The sequence below is a fragment of the Actinia tenebrosa genome, unplaced genomic scaffold, assembly GCF_029948245.1.
Source record: "Actinia tenebrosa isolate PJP-AT-01 unplaced genomic scaffold, QUT_ActTen_1.0 PGA_scaffold12__29_contigs__length_12842862, whole genome shotgun sequence".
NCBI classification, from domain to species: Eukaryota; Metazoa; Cnidaria; class Anthozoa; order Actiniaria; family Actiniidae; genus Actinia; species Actinia tenebrosa.
Genome location: NW_028292572.1, coordinates 12,423,549 through 12,445,801, shown reverse-complemented (window position 1 = coordinate 12,445,801; position 22,253 = coordinate 12,423,549). Strand labels below are relative to the sequence as shown.

The 22,253-nt window shown below is 39.3% G+C and overlaps 1 protein-coding gene across 4 annotated transcripts in view; it reads left to right on the top strand.

Moving 5' to 3' along the window:
- LOC116293757 (uncharacterized) overlaps nucleotides 1-22,253 on the top strand; it is a 41,725-nt gene that overhangs the window by 10,670 nt on the left and 8,802 nt on the right. For 3 of the 4 annotated variants that reach the window (XM_089028430.1, XM_089028432.1, XM_089028433.1), the window contains 22 exons: nucleotides 410-6,265; nucleotides 6,631-9,376; nucleotides 9,457-9,663; nucleotides 9,757-10,007; nucleotides 10,332-10,406; nucleotides 12,090-12,161; nucleotides 12,966-13,028; nucleotides 13,100-13,177; nucleotides 13,945-14,085; nucleotides 14,720-14,842; nucleotides 15,505-15,573; nucleotides 17,231-18,202; nucleotides 20,047-20,076; nucleotides 20,208-20,240; nucleotides 20,451-20,483; nucleotides 20,586-20,615; nucleotides 20,703-20,735; nucleotides 20,848-20,877; nucleotides 21,203-21,280; nucleotides 21,478-21,576; nucleotides 21,670-21,735; nucleotides 21,967-22,191. In XM_089028430.1, the coding sequence (XP_088884556.1) occupies nucleotides 410-6,265; nucleotides 6,631-9,376; nucleotides 9,457-9,663; nucleotides 9,757-10,007; nucleotides 10,332-10,406; nucleotides 12,090-12,161; nucleotides 12,966-13,028; nucleotides 13,100-13,177; nucleotides 13,945-14,085; nucleotides 14,720-14,842; nucleotides 15,505-15,573; nucleotides 17,231-18,202; nucleotides 20,047-20,076; nucleotides 20,208-20,240; nucleotides 20,451-20,483; nucleotides 20,586-20,615; nucleotides 20,703-20,735; nucleotides 20,848-20,877; nucleotides 21,203-21,280; nucleotides 21,478-21,576; nucleotides 21,670-21,735; nucleotides 21,967-22,191 (11,310 nt within the window). The remainder of the gene's footprint in view (nucleotides 1-409; nucleotides 6,266-6,630; nucleotides 9,377-9,456; nucleotides 9,664-9,756; nucleotides 10,008-10,331; nucleotides 10,407-12,089; nucleotides 12,162-12,965; nucleotides 13,029-13,099; nucleotides 13,178-13,944; nucleotides 14,086-14,719; nucleotides 14,843-15,504; nucleotides 15,574-17,230; nucleotides 18,203-20,046; nucleotides 20,077-20,207; nucleotides 20,241-20,450; nucleotides 20,484-20,585; nucleotides 20,616-20,702; nucleotides 20,736-20,847; nucleotides 20,878-21,202; nucleotides 21,281-21,477; nucleotides 21,577-21,669; nucleotides 21,736-21,966; nucleotides 22,192-22,253) is intronic. The other variant, XM_089028431.1, reaches the window with a different exon arrangement.

Here is a 22,253-nt window from a genome sequence, read left to right as displayed (position 1 = left end):
TGGTTTATGGTGGCGGTGATGATGATTGTAGTGATGATGATGGTGATGGTGGTGATGATGATGAATGTAGTGATGATGGTGGTGCATTGCGGTGGTGTATAGGATCGGTGTTGACAATTATAGTGATGAGAAAATCGCTAGTTGCGCTGATTGAAACAACGTATTGATTACTATGCTACTAATCCTTCTAACGATCGAGGAGGTAGATATGATTATGATGCTAGTGGTAACACTCATGATGACGATGATGATATTTAATTCATCATTTAACAAAATACTGACAAACCAAAGACCTAACCGTGACTCATCGTGTCTAACAAAACCACAGCAACTAACTCACCTGTAACCGCATCCTAACACAACGTGACAAAACTATAAGTGACATTTCTGCCTTCCGTCCCTACCCTAGAACTTACTAGACAGTCAAGGACCAACAATGTTCAGACAGTATGACTCCCACATGGGGGAGCCAGAGACCCTTAGTGAAGCATTAGAGCTGGATGCAGCCAATAAGGATCAAATTGACAGTACTAAAAGCAACACTGACTTTACGTTACTTGACATTGACAAACACTTCAAAGAAAAGCAAATGATAGACAAGGAATGCGTGACGGAATTGACTTGCACTCTGCTGTGTGACATGGAGCGCATTTATGAAAAATTCTTGCTTGACGACAAACAAGAGACTAAAAATCTTTGCCAAACCCCAATTATTACTTTTGATACAGACAAGAGTGATGCGGAGTGCATGACTGATTTTATCTGGGAAGATATTGTTGAAATTGAAGAAACATACCAAGAATTTCTAACAAATATTGAAGGCCTAGAGTTAAATCTAGCAAAAGCTGGAGTCAAAATGCTGGATAAAAGAACCACAACCGACCTGAACTGTGATGATATCATTGCCTTAGAGAACAAGGGAAAACAGCTGGAGCACCTGCAAGAAACTTTGTCGCGAGATAAGAATGTCGAAAAACACGAGCAAGATAGCAACACTGATGTCATGCAGTGTTTTGACAAGGAAAGCAGTACTGAGGTTATTGAGAAACATGAGATTGAATGTAACACAGATTTGACTTGCCATGATATGTTAAAAGAACAGGAGAACAGTAGAGCATTAATGATGAAGGTGGAGCAACTGCAAAGTGAACTTTCTAGGAGAGTTTGTAAGAAGAACGATGTGGAAATAATGACAGATGTCGCATGGAAAGATGTGGTAAAGCAGGAAGAACTGTACAAAGAACAGATCGAGGAATTACAAGACCTTTTGGTTATGGAGCAAGAATTGAGAGAGGCTGACGAGATGAAACTGATAGAATACGAGATTCTAAAAGAAGCAAATGCGGCTAAAAAGACTGTAGAAATAAGTGTCATGACGGACGATGTCTGGATTGAAAATCCAGCAGAACGATTAGAAAGGATGGTTCAAGATCTTGTTGTAACGACTAAGAGTGATGCTGTTTGTGAAACAGCAGATGAAACTATTGACGAGTTACAGCATTTTCTGTTTGAAAGGTTGTCAATTTGTCAGACCGACCAGCAGATAGGAACAGACGTTACTGGCGAATATATACAAACCCTTCAAACAAGCAATATAACTATTACTTCTGAACTAATGAGATTGAGAGAAGTTGTGGAAGAACGAGAAAAAAGACTTGAAAAACTGCAGGATGAGTTGACAAACACTCTAGTCGGGAAGGATGAGTTGGAGACAATGACTGATCTTATGAGGGGAGAATTTGCAGAAAAAGAAGAGATGTATCGAAGCCAGATAGATGAACTTCATGAAAGGTTGAGCATGGAACAAGAAATAAGACAAGCAGACGAGATAAAACTCTTGGAATGCGAAGCTTTAACTGAAAAAGCAAATATGGCCCTACTGAATGAGGACAAGAGCAGCATGACAGAGATGGTATGGATTGAAGACACGACTAAAGTCTTGGAAAGGACTGCACGAGAAATTGTTCGTAAGTCCATGAACAAAGCCATGGTTGAAGTAGCAAATGACATCATCTATGGTTTACAGAACAGACTAGTAGTAGCTAAGAGTGATAAGGAATCGATGACAGTTCAAGACACTGCTGATGACTCTGATAAAGTTTTGGAAAGGACTGCACGAGAAATTGTCGAGAAGGCGATAAACAAAGCCTTAATGGAAGTAGCAAATGATATCATCTATGGTTTACAGAACAGACTAGTAGTAGCTAAGAGTGATAAGGAATCGATGACAGTTCAAGACACTGCTGAGGACACTGATAAAGTTTTGGAAAGGACTGCACGAGAAATTGTCGAGAAGGCGATGAACAAAGCCTTAATGGAAGTAGCAAATGATATCATCTGTGATTTACAGAACAGACCAGTATTAGCTAAAACTGACCAGGAAACAATAACAGACATCTTAGACGAGGATCTTCAGAACATTGAGAAGGATAATGAGACTAACATTCTGCAATTGGCAAAGATGAGAGACGTTATTGGACAAAACAAGCTAATAGTAGGAGAATTGGAAAACGAGTTATCTAATTTGTTTAGCGAGAAGAAAGAGCTGGAAATTATGATCGAGATGATTAGAATAGATGTTACCAAGAGAGATCGGCTACATGATGAACAAGTTGAAAAACTGCAACAGCAAATACTATTTGAACAAGACACGAGAGAAGCGGACAAGATGAAGCTGACGGAGTACGAGGTTTTACAAGACAAAATGGATAAGATGTGTGAAGACAAAATTGTCATGACAGAAAATATCTTCATCGTGGATCCTGTAGAGATGTTGGAAAGAATGGCACAACAGATGGTTAAAAAGGCCAAGATTGAAGCTATCGCTGAAATTGCATGTGAAGATCTTGAAGATATCATTCAAAATAGCATCCAGAAGATGCAAAAGTTGAACGAGTTGGAAATCGAGTTGTCAAAGAGTGTAATAGAGAGACATGAGCTGCAGGCCAAGACCGACGATTTGAGGGAAGTGTTTTTAACAAGAGAGCGGGTGTACAAAAATCAGATTGAGGAGTTGACGCAACAGTTAATCGTGGATCGAGAAACGAGAGAGGAGATGCAAGAGAGGCTTGCTAAAGTAGATGTTGAGAAAGGCGAAGTGGAAATCATGACAGACCTCGTCTGGGAAGACGTGTGCAACCAGGAACAGTTGTACAAGGAACAGATTAAAGAACTGCAGGAACAATTGCTTCTGGAACAAGTGATGAGAGAAGCTGACAAGATTAAACTCTTGGAATACGAAGCATTAAGAGAATCAAATTTGGATATAGCAGGTGAGGATAAAAGTGTCATGGCAGACAAGGTATGCGTCAACAATCCTGCAGAAAATTTAGATATCTTTGTACAAGAGATGGTGAAGAATGCTACGAATAAAGCTCTTGTTGAAGTAGCAGATGAAGAGCTCCAGTACATAATGGAGAATGAAATCTCAAGGCAATCGAGATTCATAGAGAATGAACAAAAACTAGACGATATGGAAGAGAAGTTATCAAAAAGTCAAAATGACCTGCAGATAATGGCAGAACGCCTGGAGGAAGATGTGTCCATAAGAGAACAACAAGAGCAGTGTTACAAGGACCAAATCAATATGTTGCAAGAGCAATTGATTATGCTACAAGATTTGAGGGAGTCTGAAAAGATAAAGTTTATTGAATCCGAAGCCTTAAGACAAACAGAAAGAGATGTGCTAAAAGAGAAAAAGATTGTCATGACAGACAAGAGTGGGATTAAGGAAGCTGCAGACGCGTTGGAGATGGTGACACAGGAACTTGTTGAGAAGTCTAAGAATGCAGCCTTGAACGAGGTTTTGATGGAAGCAGTTACCGAGTTAACAAAGAAGCTGGCTGTTCCTCTAATTGATGAGCCTACATTGACAGACATGACCTACAAAGATATTGAAAACCTTGAAAACGACTATAGGGATGTTGTGATAGAAATGATAAAGATGAAAGATGCTGTTGAACTGAAAGAACAAACGATACAAGAACTAGAGGATGGTATGAGTAGATTTTTATTCGCGAAGGCAGACGTTTGTGTGATGACCGAGTTGAGTGGTGAAGACATTGATGTTCTAGAAAATCGATCAATGAGAGAACAAGTTGAGTGTTCAGTAAAATGTGACAAAGATATTATGACTGACATGTCTTGGGTTGAAGTAACACAAGTAGAAGAAAAGTATGAAGAATTCCGTGAAAATATCCAAGAAATACAAGAAAAACTTGCTAAAGTAGACGTTGAGAAAGATGAGGTAGAAATCATGACAGACCTTGTCTGGGAAGACTTGTACGACAAGGAACAGATGTACAAGGAACAGATTGAAGAACTGCAGGAACAACTGATTATGGAGCGAGAAACGAGAGAGGAATTACAAGAGAAGCTTGCTAAAGTAGAGGTTGAGAAATGCGAAGTGGAAATCATGACAGACCTTGTCTGGGGAGACTTGTCTAACCAGGAACAAATGTACAAGGAACAGATTGAAGAACTGCAGGAACAACTGATTATGGAGCGAGAAACGAGAGAAGAGCTACAAGAGAAGCTTGCTAAAGTAGACGTTGGTAAAGATGAGGTAGAAATCATGGCAGACCTTGTCTGGGAAGACTTGTGCAACAAGGAGCAGATGTACAAGGAACAGATTGAAGAAATACAGAAACAGATTGAAGAAATGCAGAAACAATTGATTATGGAGCGAGAAACGAGAGAAGAGCTACAAGAGAAGCTTGCTAACGAGAACATTGAGAAAGATGAGGTAGAAATCATGACAGACCTTGTCTGGGAAGACTTGTACAACCAAGAACAACTTTACAAGGAACAGATTGAAGAACTGCAGGAACAATTGATTTTGGAACAAGTGATGAGAGAAGCTGACAAGATGAAACTCTTGGAATACGAAGCATTAAGAGAATCAAGTGTGGCCATACCAGGCGAGGATAAAAGTGTCATGACAGACAAGGTATGGGTTAAGGAAGAAGTCTTACAATCGGCTGCAGTGGAACTTGTGGAGAAAGCTAAAAATGAGGCGATTGTTGAATTAACAGCTGAAACAGCTGTCCTCGAAGTGGCAAAAGAAGACAAAGAAAATATGACGGAATTCTCGTGGAAAGAAATCGAATATCTCGAGAAAACCTATCGTGAGTGGGTCGAGGAATTGCGTCAAATGAAAGAGGACTTACGACAACAACAGCTGGAAAGAAAAGACAAAAGTTGTATGACGGAATTACAAACAAGTTCAATGGATGCTGAAACGATGACAGACCTTGAATGGAGCGAGATCATCCATCTTGAAAACTCTTACAACAGACTGATACTTGAGCTGCAAGCATTAAAGGATGTCAAGGCAAATGAGGGTATGAGTGAAGAGAAAACCACGATGACCGAACTAAAGTGGGAGGACATAGTATACCTCGAAACATCTTACACTGAAAAACTAGTAGAACTTGAAGTAATCGCTGAGGGAATAAGAAACGTTGAGTATGGTGGGTCTAGAGCTGGTGTTGATAAACAAGCTATGACAGACCTGACTTGGCAAGACGTTGAGCACCTTGAGATTTCGTACAAGGAAGAACTTGAGAAACTTGAAGTTCTTGCAAAATCTTTTAATGAAACTGAGAAAGAAGCTATGGATGAAGAAGTCATGACAGAATTGAAGTGGGATGAAGTGGAATGTCAGCTAGAATCGTACAAAAATCAGATTGACCTTTTGAATGGCTTAATAGCGGATAACAGATACCCTGGTGAGAGTTTATTAACTGAAACCATGGTTAGTGGATTAGAGGGCGAAAGTATGGGTCAGATACCATGGTCAATGGATATCGAAACCCTGGAAGACATTGTGGACCTACAAGATGAGGAGGAAAGCCTGGATATTGACAATGAAAGGATGAGGGACACAGAGAGCATGACGGATATGGTAACCATGGAAACCAGACTAAACATCTTGGTAGAGCAAAGGAAAGACAAAGAATGTATGACTGAAATGTCCCATGAAGATATCTCTACCATGGAAGATGTTGCAATGAAACTAACTGAACAACAAGACAAAAGTTGTATGACAGATTTACTGTTTGACAATATCGTATCTCAATTAGAACGGTTACGAAAACTAGAAGAACAACTAACTACAGACAACACAGGTAACGAACACATGACCGCTAATATTAGTAGCTGTGACCTTAAACGGGGACAAGACAAAAAAGGACTCGAGCAAGGACAATATAACAGAAAAACAGATGATGATGATGAAGGACAGAATGCGGACAACACGCTGGAGGTAACAGGGGTAAAGTGTTGTTAGATGTCCTCCATACAACTCTAGATTCGATATACCAATATGTTTGCGCCTAAGCTTGTACTTTATGGCTGTGTACCTTACGCAAGCTTGGTTTATCCAGGCACGTTTACTGACAACGTGAACATGGCATTACAATAGGCGTTACGGTTTGCATGGGAAAGTTTAGCCATGAATATTCTTCGGTTTTTTATTTTTATTCTGCTTTAGTTTTTATTTGGTTTTGTTTTATTATTTTACGTTTTATTTATATAATCATAACTTATTTGTCAAAAGTATATGAATTCGGTCAGAATGTTTGGGCGTTTAATCGTTCTTGTTCTAAATAATGTGATTTGTTTCAACAGTCTACCGAACAACCGCGAACCTCGACAAGCTTGATGGAGTTCCCCTTTAGTGAAGGTCTTGATGACAGCTTAAGACGAGAGGGTTCATCGCTGAGTCAAAATGCTGATCTTATTGACCAGTACACCAGCACAGATATAACCCTGGATGATATCTCGTACTTTGAAAACCTTGAAGTTAAACACCATGAATTGTTGCTGAAGACAAAACAGCAAGAAACAAGGCCTTCAGTGGATGAGTCTTCAGTTGCCTGGTCTTCATTGGATGGTTCTTCATTGGATGGGTCTTCAAGCATGATTTTAGACAAGAATGGCAGACCTATAGGGCTGGGCAAAACAGATCAAGAAACAAGCACTGACTTAACTCTAGAAGATCTGATTAACTTAGAGAATCTCGAGGTAGAACATTATGAGATGATGTTAGAGAAGAAGAACAAAAACCAACAGGAAGAAGCAGCAGGCATCTTTTCTAGAGATTCATCAAGTACTGAAGAAGATAGAACAACTGTTGATGCCAGAGAATTTAAGAACTTGAAAAATAAATATGAACAACTTTTAGAGGAGAAAAAGGGTTGGGAAGCTGAAGGATTAGCACCAGGAATGTCTACGATCGATGTTAGGGAATATGAGGATTTAAATAACAAATATAATGAACTTCTTTTGGAGAAAGAGCAATGGGAAGCTGTGCAGAATGAACAGCGGCTGACTTCTGTGGATCAAGAAAATTATGAGAATATAAAAGAACAGTTAAATGAGCTTCTGATGGAGAAAGAGCAATGGGAAGCTGTGCAGAATGAACAAAGACTGACGTCCGTGGATCAAGAAGATTATGAGAATATGAAAGAACAGTTAAATGAGCTTCTGATGGAGAAAGAGCAATGGGAAGCTGTGCAGAATGAACAAAGACTGACGTCCGTGGATCAAGAAGATTATGAGAATATGAAAGAACAGTTAAATGAGCTTCTGTTGGAGAAAGAGCAATGGGAAGCTGTTCAGAATGAACAAAGACTGACGTCCGTGGATCAAGAAGATTATGAGAATATGAAAGAACAATTAAATGAGCTTCTGTTGGAGAAAAGGCAATGGGAAGCTGTGCAGTCTGATCGAGAAGACCATGAGAATTTGAAAGAAAAATATAAAGAATTGTTATCAGAGAAAGAGCAGTGGGAAGTTGCGCAAGCTGAAAAGAGACTTACTTCAGTGGATCAAGAAGATCATGAGAATATGAAAGAACAATTAAATGAGCTTCTGTTGGAGAAAGAGAAATATGAAGCTGCGCAATCTAAAATGCGACTAGGACCAGATGATCAAAAATATTATGAGAATTTGAAAGAAAAATATAGCGAATTGTTATCAGAAAAAGAACATTTGGAAACTGCTCAGTTACATGGCTCGTTGGACTTGTACGGCAGACAGAAGGCTAAAAGCGAGCTGGGAACATCCACTGATCTCACGTTAGATGACTTAGAATACTATGAGAATTTAGAACTAGATTATCGTGAGCTCCAAGAAAGTCACCAGCAGTTGTCTGAACAATATGATGCCATGAACAGGGATAAGAACAGTACTAACAAAGCGACAGAGACAGAGATGAGCCTTGATGATATACAATCCTTACAGGATGCTGACAACGAGTACAAGAACCTTCTTCTTACACAACAGGAGGCTCTGTCTCCTGACGAAGGAGTCTCTACAGCCGTCAGTATGGACCGCCTACAGTACCTAGAAGAGGTTGAGTCAATTCACAAAAAGTGTGGCTCGAGGAAGAGTGTTCCTGTAGGTACCACGACTGATTTGATGCTTGCAGACCTGCACTACATGGAGGAAGTAGAAGCAGTTCACCAGCAGTGTATGACAACAGTGGATAACGATATCTCTAGTAGTAGAACAGACACTAGTGATATGGGTGTAGGTACTGAGTTAACAGCTCCTGTATTAGAATACCTGGAAGAGGTGGCCGTCGCTCATAAAGAGATCGTACGAGAGTACGAAGCATTTAGACAATCTGTTACAAAGGAGACGGAAGATGTTAACTTGATGACTGAAGTCACGGGAAGACATCTTGACAACCTTGACGAAATGGCAGCTAAGGGTGAGGAGCTTGAGGAGATAGTATCACAGTTGACAGAAGAAAAGAGAATAAAGAAAGAGAAAAGGCGTGATTGCGCGCTAATGACGGAGTTGTCATTAGAAAACTTAAAAAATCTCGAGAAGTCGGGTAATATTTATACGGAGTTAAAAGATCGAGGTATTTTATCGCGACTCGAACAACTACAGAAACCTAAACGAAAATACAGCACGGTAACAGACTTGGTAGTCTCGAGTATAGAATATCTTGAAGATATTGAACGGTGGTACAGAGAACAAGAAAGAATAAGAAACAGTATGATAGAAAAGTCAGTAGAAACAGACATGACACGATCTGATCTGAAACGTATTGAAAACCTTGCAAATAATGCTGCAGACACAAAGAAGAGAATATCAGAGAAAGTAACAGCACAAACCAGTCAAGATCTACTTGAATCGTCATATCCTCTGAAAAATAGAGACATCAATGGTCGTCATGGTGATACTGGTCGTCATGGTGATAGAGGTTGTGATGGAGACGCAAGGGGTGTTGATACTGTTGAGATCGGTATTCAGTGTGATTTGAAGGATCTGTTATCTCTTATTCGCGAGCAACACGAGCAAAATGGTGGCTCTGTCGATACCAAGTGGTTTATTTCAGAATTTAACAAAGCGAGTAAAGGTATAACAACGACTCCGACTTTCTGATAGTCATTTTCATCGATCATGTCTTTTATTTTGTATATCTTTGTCTTTCCTCAGAGGGATTCGAGCCAGTAAAAGTTGTTCTAAGACACGGCGCACGGAATTCGTCCACCCCTGACGTGACAAGCCGCCGTGACCAAGGCAACAAGAGATATTCACTGGATAGTAAAAGGCATAGTAGTAATATGTCGTTGAATCTTGATTACGGGTGGCAGTCTACGTCTAGCTTGGATATTAGTGGATTAGACAGGACACCCTCAAGAGGTCAGTCAAACACCGCGTTGCTAATGTTTTATTCATCATCAATTGATTATTTTAGACAGAAGCATCAAACACATCGTGTTCTGTTTATTGTAGGTTCTGGTTTTGGTAGATGGGATTCTCCTCGTGTTCCTCTTGCACAGGATGAAACATTTGACCTGTCAGATATTGAAAGCGCACCAAGCGAGGAGTCTCTACATCATGCAATGCAAACTAGCGTTGTGGGAGAGAGCGCTGTGACACAGTTTGATCGATACGTCATGGCGAGGAAACAGTCCGAGAAGGATATGCTAGCAGATATCCGTGAAAACGGTGATGAAGAAGATGGGGAACCACACCAACCAAAGGTACCTGGAAACAATTTGTATCGGTATATTTAGCACTATATGTATATATATCATGACTTCCATGCAAAGGGGGGTCGCAGTTCAGTAGATTGTGTGACTGTAATTGTCTCCGCCATAATAAGACCTTATTGGAAGTTTTAAAAATACCTAAAATGATTAGCCCAAAAGTAATTTCAGAGTACGATCTGTGAGGGACGAAGAAACGTAATTGTCATAAATTGAGTATAAGTATTAACGTTTAAACAAATGGTTTCCATTAACAGTAGTGCTGCTAATGCCCCCATGTTTCTTTACTTGACGCATTCTATTTATGATTGATGGTAGAGTATGGCTGATCTCCTAAACGAAAATGAACAACTAAAGATTAGAAACATGGAACTGGAACTACTCGTGGCCCAGGTGAGTCACTCAAATATGTCTATCACAATACCCTAGTGATAGACCCCTACCCGCATGCCCCAGTGATAGGTATGGTGCCTTAACGATGGTTCCTCATGCCATGTCAGTGTAGGGCTCGTGTAGGGCAGGAATGACAAGATTTCAATTTCCAAAGAAAAAATCTCTATTGTTATTCCCCATAACATGGCTGTCGCGAATCCCTCTATATGATAGATCCTTATATGATGTGCTTTTGATCGCGTTTAGTTGCATCCGATATTTTCCGTCATTGAGGTAAACTATAGGAAAGGCTTCGATTAGCTGCGATACTGAGATCGATGCATTCATAATCAAAAAACAAGGAAATCCATTTTTTGCTAGTCATAAAAGACATGCTATCATACAATATGCATATAGGATATATCTGGTATACTTGTTGTGATATATTATCAAGACAGGGCATGTTGACGCCGGCGCAGCCCAGACAACTGGCCAATTGCTCGGACCAATTTAGTCTGAAATGTTTATTATTGTATAGAGAGTTTTCACTTTAAGAGATCTTCGTCTATCGCTGTTGCTTTACTACGGATAATTGCCTTCACAATAAAGCGAAAGATCTTGTAGTTTATATTTCTTAAGGGTCGAATTTGAGGGTGTTTTTCTCCCACGCACGCAATTAAAGCCTCAATATGCTGTTTATATCGAATGTGTTTTCATTTTTCATTTCAACAAGAGACCCTTTCTGCAGCAATCGAGATCAGCCCCAATATAAGTCTCGCTCCAACCATAAATACATTTATCACTAATGCACTTGGATTCTGTAATGTTTGCGTTAGTTTGAATAAGATCTAGGAAAAAGGTTCTGAATCGTTTTAAATAACTTGAAAGCTAAACTAATTGCTGATAAGGCGGTTTTCTGAGAATATCATTGTCGTTACCGTCAAACGAATACGAATGATTGTAATTATTATATGGTTACCTGTGAGTCTGATTAGCATTTGCCCTGTGATTGGACGATGTTCCTCCATAAACTGATTAGTATTCACAACACGACAGGTCTCTTGCAAACAGCCCAAATCAAATATCTTTGCTATTAATTCGGCTTCGATAGCTGTGGTTTGTAAGTCAAGAATTCTCTGACAAGCTTGACATCTAAATTATATCAAGATGAATGAATATCTTGGAACGAACTTTGAGCGGTGAAGATGTTCAAATGAAGATTTCCCGAACTCCAAGAAATCTGCCGGCAACATCAACTTAACGAATTGCTTTCTGTAAACTGAGCAAAAATGAGTCAACTTGAAGCGGTTCTAGATCTGGAAAAAGAAAATCCGGACGAAACGAGAGAAATGAATGTTCAGAATTTGATAGATTATTTGGCTATGCATGAAGCCGTAAGTATAGCATATGGTACGAACCAATGCTAGACCTGCTATGCTTTGATCCGTATTTTTATCATTCAAAATATTGACGTTAATAATATTTTCTAGTAACGTTTCGATTTTCTCCCTGATTTTTGATGAGGTAAAAAAACGATTATTTAAAATGAAAAAGGAAAAAAAATGAAAACTGGGAAAGAAAAAATATCCGATGTCTGTCTGTAGTAAGTGCTGCAAATCACATAGCGTAAAACTCATAATGAAACGCGGCACAGCTTGAACAATACGAGACTCTAAATCATTTCCTGCGCGGTAATTTTTTCAGAAAGGAGATTTGTCAGACGATGAACTGCAGCTATTGAAACAGAAGATTCAGCAGCTTAGAGAAGCAGAAGAGGTGAGTATTGAAAAACTGTGGTCGGTAGATCATAATGGTTATAACATATGCTGTCTGTATAATATTATTACTACTGCAATATGTAAACTATAATAACGATATTCAAAACACATTTATCTTCAATTCCTTTTAACTTTACTGGCCAATAAATGGTAACATCTTTTTTATTCCATTTGGAAATCCATGTCTTCTTTCTCACTTATCTTTGTCCATTCTGTCAGAATTAATTAATATTCTTTCTTACTCTTATTCTTACTTACTAAAAAAATTGTCTGGAGTAAGCGGTCTGGTTTCCTTTGTAAGGATAGAATTGAATGAATCTTAATATCGTATTCATGAATCATGCACCAATATGCATGGTAGGCATCATGATCAACCTTATCATCCATTTAAACTAACCTTCTAATCTTTTTCAGTGTAAACAAACATATATTTTTTAAATCGTGCATTTATTTTGATTGATCAGTATTTGATTGTCGTCATACATCAAGGTTTCTTGCTGTATATAAATACACATGTAGACAGAGTGATAATATTAACCATGGTTTATTAGTGGTTAGTACATGACTAATAACAATGTGTGGCAATACCATGTGGTTGACCACCATTACTAACACACACATGTATTTATTGTTTTAATGTTAAATACAACCATCACAGAAAGGTGTGTTCTCGAAGATAGAAGAGAGGAGAAATATGTTTATTTGTAGCTTGTGTTCTTCTTTTGTTGGGCATGTTTTGCGTCTAAGGAACTTCTTGTTCACTAGCACAAAAGCAAACGATGATACTGTGTGTTCGTTGCAGCAAATGGAGAAGCTTCACGACTCGAATACCGCGCTCAAAGATAGAATCAACCAGCTACAAGAGGTTAGTGAATAAACACACGACTGATATAGATATTACCAACTGGGTCTAACAGTATTGATGCCTTGTTCCAGGAGAATCTGCCATCAGGGGCTACCACGTCAAGAAGTGCGCGAGACAACTGGTCTGAGATGGATCCTAGTGAAGGAAGGGTAAGAATATATGTCTTATTCATCATCATTGATCATCATCGTCAAACAACGTCAACATAGGCGTAATCACAATCCAACTTTCATCATGTTGTTCATTATCACCAACACTATCATCATCATCATCTTTTTCATCATAATTATCGCCACCCCGACCATCATCATCATCGTCATCAACATCATTATCATCATCGCCACCACGACCATCATCATCATCGTCATCATCATTGATTATCATCATCGCCACCCCGACCATCATCATCATCGTCATGAACATCATTATCATCATCGCCACCACGACTATCATCATCATCGTCATCATCATTGATTATCATCATCGCCACCACGACCATCATCATCACAGATGCAACTATCGTCATCATCATAATCATCATTTATTGCAAAATTGTGAATGATGCGTAATCGTTAATGATGTAGAGGTTTCAAACCTCTATATCATGTAGTAAAATGTCTGAAACGTAAATCCCCAAAAATCCTAAACTCCTGTCAGTGGAGTTACTACAAACATTCGTGTTTATCTTATTGGTTAGAAATAAGGCTGTAACATGTTAACGGAGTCTTCAACTCGTTTTAACAAAATGAATATGATGCTACACTTAAAACACCTCTAAATAATGCTCTTTAAAAGTAAGACTTTCTTAAAAAGCTAAAACAAAATTTTTATAGATTGGTTCCTCCCTGTAAAATTAACTTATAAAGTACCGTTATAAATTGCGTATATCCGTGGTGTAATCTTTATCCCTGTTTAGACAAGACTGTTACTCGTACAAGACTGGGGTCTAGGCGAGTCTGATCTTGACAGTCTGTTCTCTGCACGTGAAGGAGCTGTGTCTCCAGCTGAAAGCATCGAAACTAGTGCATTACGACGACTAATAGATGAATATACCAAGGTAAAAATCAGTGTCATAAAAACTTTAAAAAACTAAACTTGAAATAGCAAATAGTCACTTACGCAGGCGCTATTATTGTCGTCACGCAACGCTCTCTCCCCAAAGCAGTTACTTAGTGTCGTCACGCAACTCTCTCCCCAAAGTAATTCCTTAGTGTCGTCACGCAACGCTCTTCCCCCAAAGTAGTTACTTAGTGTCGTCACGCAACGTTATCTCCCCAAAGTAGTTACTTATAGTGGAGAGATCTTTGCGTGACGACACTAATAGCGGCTGCTTAGGAGACTATTTGATAAAATAAAACTTCCATTATAAAAAACAACTTTAAAAACCTTCCCAATGCTATTCAAACCTTTATTTGTGATAGCATAGGATAGGAAAAATAGGGACTACATCTCACGGCATACAGTGCACCCTTTCGATTTAATCCTCACTGGTCTTAGTATCGCAACGTAAGAGGATTGATCGGACGGTAGAGTAGGCCCAGGGTGACCCTAGGGGAATAGGAGAGGTGGGGTTAAGAATGTGTTACATCGAACTAGGTACGGAGAAAAGAGTGAAGGTGCTTCTATTGTTGATGGTATAAAGAGATCTGCGGCCTCAGTCCACGTATTAAAAGTCTTGTATTGTATTCTAGTCTGACCATGCAACCCAGGCAGGACCAGCAGCAGGGGTCAGCCAGGAAATCCAAACCACAGAAGATCTGGTAAAACTGATTGACTTGTCATACGATGGAACCATACCAGACCACATAGCCAAGGTCAGTCTGAACCTGTCGTAAAGTCTCTCTTTCTTGTTCAAAAAGAAAAGTTAGAATTCTTGGTTAATTGGTTAATATTGGGAAGCACGGGTAGCGTAGCTGTGAGAGCGCTCGCCTCTCACCGACGCGACCCGGGTTCGATTCTCGTACTCGAGGCATGTGAGTAGAGTTGTTTGTTGGTTCTCTCTCCTGTGCTTCGAGGGTTTTCCGGGTTCTCCGGTTTTCCTCCCTCCACAAAAATCAATTTCTAAATTCTAATTCGATCTAGAAAGGACCTGGATGAAAATTACTCCGGGCTGTGTAAATCTAGTTACCCTACCAAAGGTCCAAAAACACGGTGCAACTGTTGCGCAAATGTGCCCAACTCTGCGTTGTACGCTGCTTTAACAGTAGTGAATGTTTGCAGAGATAGAATCAAAAACTACTTTCGCAACGTTGCGCGCAAGACGTACCATAGGCTGAAGTGGTCTTTGCCAAGAAAATGCGATTTTTGCATTCTGATATTATGCGATAGAGTTTTTTCTTCATTTATAATTCATTTTGCACGAAATGTTACTGCAATACGTGTGATCATACTCGAAAACTCTGTAGCACGCAACCGTTGTTCCGCGTGTAATGTATGTTTTTTCCTTTCTATAATTATTCTCTTTTTTCCTGTCCAGGAGCTTGAGAAATTAAAAGCAGAAAATAAAGAATTGTACCAGGAGCTGCTGGAGTTGAGAAAACTGAAGGTAATGATTAGATTATAGTAGTTAACATGGAAGCGAATATGGAGTGGACTAAAGAGCGTCATTTTTGAGGGTTTTTGCGAAAAACATTCGCACCACACCAACAGGGATTAAAATCGCTATGACAAACAGACTATTGACATTCTTTTCGCATTACAAAACCACCCTGGAACAAAAGCCGTGATGATATCACTTTATGAAAAAAGAATGACATATCGGCATGGGAAGCGTTCCTGCCTAGAAATAATGTAAAGTAACAACAACAGGACAAGAAAAATAAATAAATAAGAATCAACGAGGATTCTTTTTTGGCTTGGATTTTATTTTAAAAGCGTTAATTATAAGCTCGTCTAAAAGATATTCTTAGAATAAAATGTCTTTTGTTTACTGGATTAAAGCCTTGGTACTATTCTAAATCAGCCATCGAACCAAATCAAACAGGGAAACAAAACGTCAAGAGAATCTTTTGTACACTAGAAGGCAGCTCGCGTGAAGCAAACACGCATACATTATCTAACCGGATCATTAATATGCAAATTACTTCCGATCGATCTCTACACAAGCTGCTGTGTGTTGTTGCCCCGTGGTTCGTTGCTTCGTTCGTTCAGCTCGACGAAGCCAGCGAAAAGCATTCTTTACGCTTCTATAAACAAGCACAAACCCTTGTTCCAGGTATGAATGCCGTGTAGTCGGCCTAATATCGGGATTCTGTGTTTACAGGTAATAGATTTATGACTAAGTACTTTGGTTTTAGGTCATTTTGTCGGTGGTGTTGTTTGCTGATCAATCGCTTAGCGAACAAGGGATGCTTTAGAGGAGATTGCTATAAAATATAACAATAACATAATTGTTATAAACTGTACTTTAACGCCCTTTACTTGTAGAGGTTTCTTTCTCAGTTTCTATGCCAACTTTTTGCAGTTTGAAAATGACTTAATAACATCGGCTTGCTTAAGTTGATTTCACTTAGCTTACACATATTCAAATCTGTCATACAAAACTCAAAACACTGTCAAACGTGAATCAAATCTTGTACAAATGTAAGTACAAGACTAGCAATAGATGTACTTTGACTGAGAGGTATTTTGGTTTCCGAGAATTTCGTTTATCGTTGGCTAGTTAGGTTAGGTTAGCCCTGCATGAGACCGCGTCTTTAAGCCATTATTTATTTGTGTAATCTATCATCACAACGTTGAACTCTGATCTCTGTTTTATAACTATATTCGGTCAGTGTATGCTAACGGCTCTCAGTGTTATGATGGTTTCAAATATTGATGTCAAAGAGAAGTATCTTCTTTGAGAATAAATATTACGGGCCATATTAAACACCTGCGTGTAAGGGAAACAATCATTAGAATGGTTTTTATGCCTTCAAGTGTTTTACTTTGTTAATGTTTTTTGTAGTCGAAAAAATAATTTACTAAAGTGAGTGTTAGTAGGTCAGTCATAACATCTTTAATCCAACCCAAGGCTGTGGAACAGTCTTTTATAATTAAAAATGCCTTTTTTAATATCATGAGTGCGTTTAGCAGGAAGACCCTATTATGATCTCAACCCCAGCGGGCATCGTTGATGTGACGCGTGACAGCTTTATCGCGTTACAAGTCTATTACATTTAAAATTCCTTCATTTGATGTTTTTTCTAATGTTGTTATTGTAGCTGGAGAACTCTACAGCAGGATACCGAGGGTCACGTGACAAAAGACAAGAGGAACCAATCAGAGCTAGTGTACAGTCAACTGCTGAAACCAAGAATGACTGGCTTACAAAGTTAGACTCAGGTGATGGTCGGTCCAGTACACGCCGTGATGATCGAAATAAACCCAAGGTTCCAGTGAAGAATTTCGATGAGCTGTTTACCAAGCCTGCTCCAAAACCACAGGGTCCCAAGAGACAGTATTCCAATAAAAGGAAGGTAAAGGAACCCGAGGTCCTGTCGTCGAGATCTCCTCGGGACACCAAGACTGCCGTACAGAGAGGGTTAAGGAGTCTTGACGTCATGGATGGTCAACAGGATGTACGTCAAAGAGCCGATACTGATGATATCCTTGACTTTGAATTCGGAGATGATTTTCCTCCAGATTTTGCTCCGCCGCCGGTTCCATCAGTACCTCCCCCGGATCTTCCAGATAACGAGCAAGATGACATGGAGTTAGGAACAGAAAATATACTTGGAAGTTCCCCTCCGCGTGACTCAAGAGCCTTGCGGGCTGCTTCACGTCAGAAGAACTATCCCGCGGAAAGAGAAACTGTGAGTGAGCCGGCTATACAAGCTGATGAAGAGTCTGGTGTAGAGGGAGAACCTATACCCGAGAGAACCAAGATCCCTCCACCCTTACGTACCAACCAGACAAGCCCCCTCCATAGAGGGACGTCCAGACCACCAGCTACACCCAAAGCTGCTCCTCCACCTACACTACCCAAACCCAAGATGTCAGGAAGAAGGGTACCAGGTACCCCAAAACATGGGTTACTCTCCACACCTTTGACTAGATCACGTGAATCTCTTACCGATGAGGAAGCACTTGGCCTGACCCCACGTGGGTATGTACGTGCTACTGCATCTGCTATTAACCAGGGTGAGCTGGATGCACTGGGAGAAAAGATTAACTTCCTGGAAAAACAGCTGAAGGTTAGTGCAAGATAGGGATAGATATAGTCTCGTAGTGCATGGGATTGTGGGACTGAATTGGGGACGGAATCAAGAATCTCTACAATCTCCCATCCTCCAATTCAGTCCCAAGATTCTATGCACCATGTATATCATCACCATCATACTCATGATTGTAAGCTGCACGGTATTATTATTATTATTTACTACTAGTCTACCACTGAATTTTGGAAACGCAAATTTGACAATTTAATATTTTGCCATGGGAATTTCTGGTTACAAGGAAAACACGAGCGCTGCTATACTGGAAGGAGCAGTAAAATTAAATGATTTGTCCATTGTCTTCCAACTTCTGGCAGAATTCCAAGCTACCTGTTAAACATTCAATTCCTATAGCCAAATATGACTAAATCTGTTGACAACCGAACACTATGCAAATATATGTGATGATTTATTGGGAGAACGCCTGCAAGACTTGCTTAAAATAGCCTACAGAACACAGTAAGGACCCACTGGGACTGTACCAACGATTCTTGTAGCTTACGGCTTTTTTGTGAGAGGCTTCTTGCTGATAACATGCAGATCGAATGATGTGGTATATTATTAGCTAGTGATGTCTAACAGAATCACCGAGGAGGAATGTCTTTCTCAGAAGACTCTTGATAAGTCTATAATAAGTGACCTGAGATGTCTTCCCTCGCTACCACGAACAGCTAGCTCAGTGGTCATACCATCTCATGCCTGTAAACCTGACCCACAAGATACCAACAAACACAAGTGGAACACTGACGATGATGTAGATTCCTTGAGTCAAGAGCTACGACGATGCAGTAATCCTGGCACGACATCAAAGCAGGACAAACAATGTAAAGCTCAAACAGCGCAGTTGTCCAGAATTCTCAAGCACTTCGAAACGAACCTCTCGTTTTTCCATCAACGAGAAAAACGCGTGCAAGTAGAAGTTCTAGTCGGCTTAGAGAAAACGTTAGACAAGTTTTCAAAAAATCTCCGTGGGACTTTTCTTAAAAACAGACTTTCAAGGATCGAAAATAGTAATAGTAGTGATCGAGGAAAGAGGATGGTTGAATGGCCTGTATGTGGGAAATATCCAAACTGTGTTATCTGTAGCATGGAGATACGAGAACTAGTAAGTCATGACCAGGGCAGATAAGTAGAGGCTGTAGTGGTTATGTAGGTTTAATAACTATAGAATATAGACCTGGTCAATGATAAAAGAAATGTCAAGGTTCTCTTATTCAAACGAAAGTGAAAAAATGGAAAAAAAATGAAAAAAGTGAGAGAGAAAAGAAGATAACGATTTTGTCTCGTGTTTAAATGATATGTTAAGATCTTGTTTTAAATTAGCACATTTTCAGCTAGAAATAGATAGTATGAATATGTATTACAAGTATGTAATTCAACTAATTGTCATGTTCTAGCAGGTGCTTGGCATCTTTCGTTGTGTTTATGTTTGCTGTGCGTGACAAAGATTAATGTCACGCTTTCTCACTATCGATTACATGTCACATCAAACTAGCTTAGATTTCAAATGAAGGAAAACATACTGTGTTATGACTCTGATTCATATATGTGGTTTCGGCAAACAAGCGTATCGATTGGATAGTTTGAACTTTTTCTGCCCGTTGATTGGTTGCTGTGGAGAGGAAGCACTAAATGTAATGTTATTAATGGTTCTCTCAACTCGCATCTACCGCAATTACACGATAACGTTATGTTTTAATGTCACTATGCAGTACGTAGAATACACGTTAACCCACGGTTAAGAGGTGTTAATTACACATCAGTAGCTGAATATTCATTGGTTATTGGTGTTCTTCTAACATGTGTGGTTTGTTTTGTTACAGAACAAAGAAAACGTGATACGCTCCATGAAGGTAAATCTCTTGAAGAGTAATTCTTTCTTGCTCAGTATTTTAGTCGTAGATCCTTCAAACATTTGCTGAAGGCTTATCACAGGTGTGGCCTGGTATATCATAGCTTACTTTTCGTTTTTATTTCCTTGTAGACTGAAGCAACTGAGCTAGAAAAACAAGCTTTGGTAAATATGAATCAAGTGATGGGGATTTTTCCTCCTAGTGTATATCACGATTGCATAGCATACTAACAGTCCGCACTGTTGTAGGACAACTACCTGATCGTTTTTTTACTTTCCATTGAAAGAGATCGAGATCGTATGGGGCTGCGGTATACATGTATAAGAACATCTTTATTATTATTATTGATTCATTCTATTTATTTTTAACAACAGCTTGAACGCAGAGAACGAGAAATCAAGATCTTGGTAAGCACCTATTCATCCTCAGTTCCTAATAATTACTCACATTACTCATTGTTAGATGCTTATAACATGAATATTTTGTCTTGTATATTCTCAACTATACAGGAGGAGGATGTATCTTTTCTGAAACAAGAGGTAATAATCACTTGTGTTTTTTATTATTTCTAATTAATATTTTTGACGCTTTGATCATTAATTGTTTCTTATTTTGATTGTCAACAGAATCATAAAAAGGAAAAGGAGCTTCTTACTAAGGTTTGTACAAATTATCTCTTTATTATAATGCTACTTTCCGTCAACTCTACTATATAAAGTGATTAACCCAGCATTCTTGACTAAACGAGGTGCGTTTTCTTTTCTTGTGTAGATTGGAGAGTTGAACAGGAAAAGTTATGAGGTAAACATTAACTTGAAATTTGGTGTGAATAGGACGGGATAGAATAGAATAGGTTAGGTTAGGATGAGATGGGATAGGATGCGATGGGATGGGATGGGTTGCGATAGGATAGGATGTGATGGGATGGGATGCGATAGGATAGGATGTGATGGGATGGGATGGGATGTGATAGAATACTTTATTTACCCACGTACCACTTAGGAGCTCATACATACTCGTTGAAACGTGAACGTAATGTACGTTCGTTTGTGAAGTCATGATGTGAATGTAGGTGGATGTAGATCAGGATTCTGATACATGTTGCTGATATCTCTGTTTTGTTCAGGCGGATCAATGGAAAGCTGAAGCAAATAACGCAGAGAAACAGCGAAAACGAATCGAAGCGTCTTATTTGAACCTGCAGGTGGGTCAGCCTGAATACTGAAATGAAAAGATTAATGAATTAATGAATAGATGAATAAACAAATGAACGAGGGAATGGATGACCAGATAAGTTAATGGGATGAATGGACTGTTTAATGATTGGAACGGCGAAGGAAAAAGGAAAAAATGAAAAAATAAAAGAAATAAAGAAATAAAAGAATATTGTTTTTTCCCTAGGCTCAAACGCGTACCTTACAAGGTTCTGACTCGAAGCTCTCTGGATTACAGTCCAAGTACTCGACGCTGGAAAGAGAAAACAAGCAATTGATGGACAAGGTATCACAGAGATCTCGTCTCTTCATGCATATTATATTTTGTGCTGCCGTCCCTTGTACTTTTTTAAAATCTTCTCATTACCTTTTCCTTCAGGTTAAAAACTTGGAAAAGACAGAAAAGGAGTTTAAACAGCTTGAGTACAACATTTCCGTGTTACAGGTATAATATTCTCATGCCCAACAATTAGTCACCGAACATGACGTCACAAGTCCATAGACTGTGACGTCACAAGGCCATTGAGATGCTCTAAATGTCTTAGTGTTGTGTAGGGAATGGTTTTCTTGATACGAGTGCTATGGGTATTTTGATTCTTAGATGGTCTGCTTTCCTGGCCAATCAGGAAAAACGAATATTGATCCACCTTTGTTAACAATATCCTATGTATTATAGAATCATCTACAGGACATGGAGAGTGTGGAGAAAGAGCGTGACGACCTGTTGAGGAAACTAAAGATCGTAGAGGACCAACGGGATGATCTGCTGAAGAAAGGACGAATGGTGGAATCAGAAAGAAATGACTTTTTGAGAAATAACAAGATAATGGAAATGCAGAGAGATGAACTGGAGCAGAGATATGCTATGGCGCATAAGAACCAGATGGAACTGAAAGCTGCGGTAAGATTGCGTGACATACCAATGCGTCACGCCCGTTAACAATACTATTGCATTTAGCATTT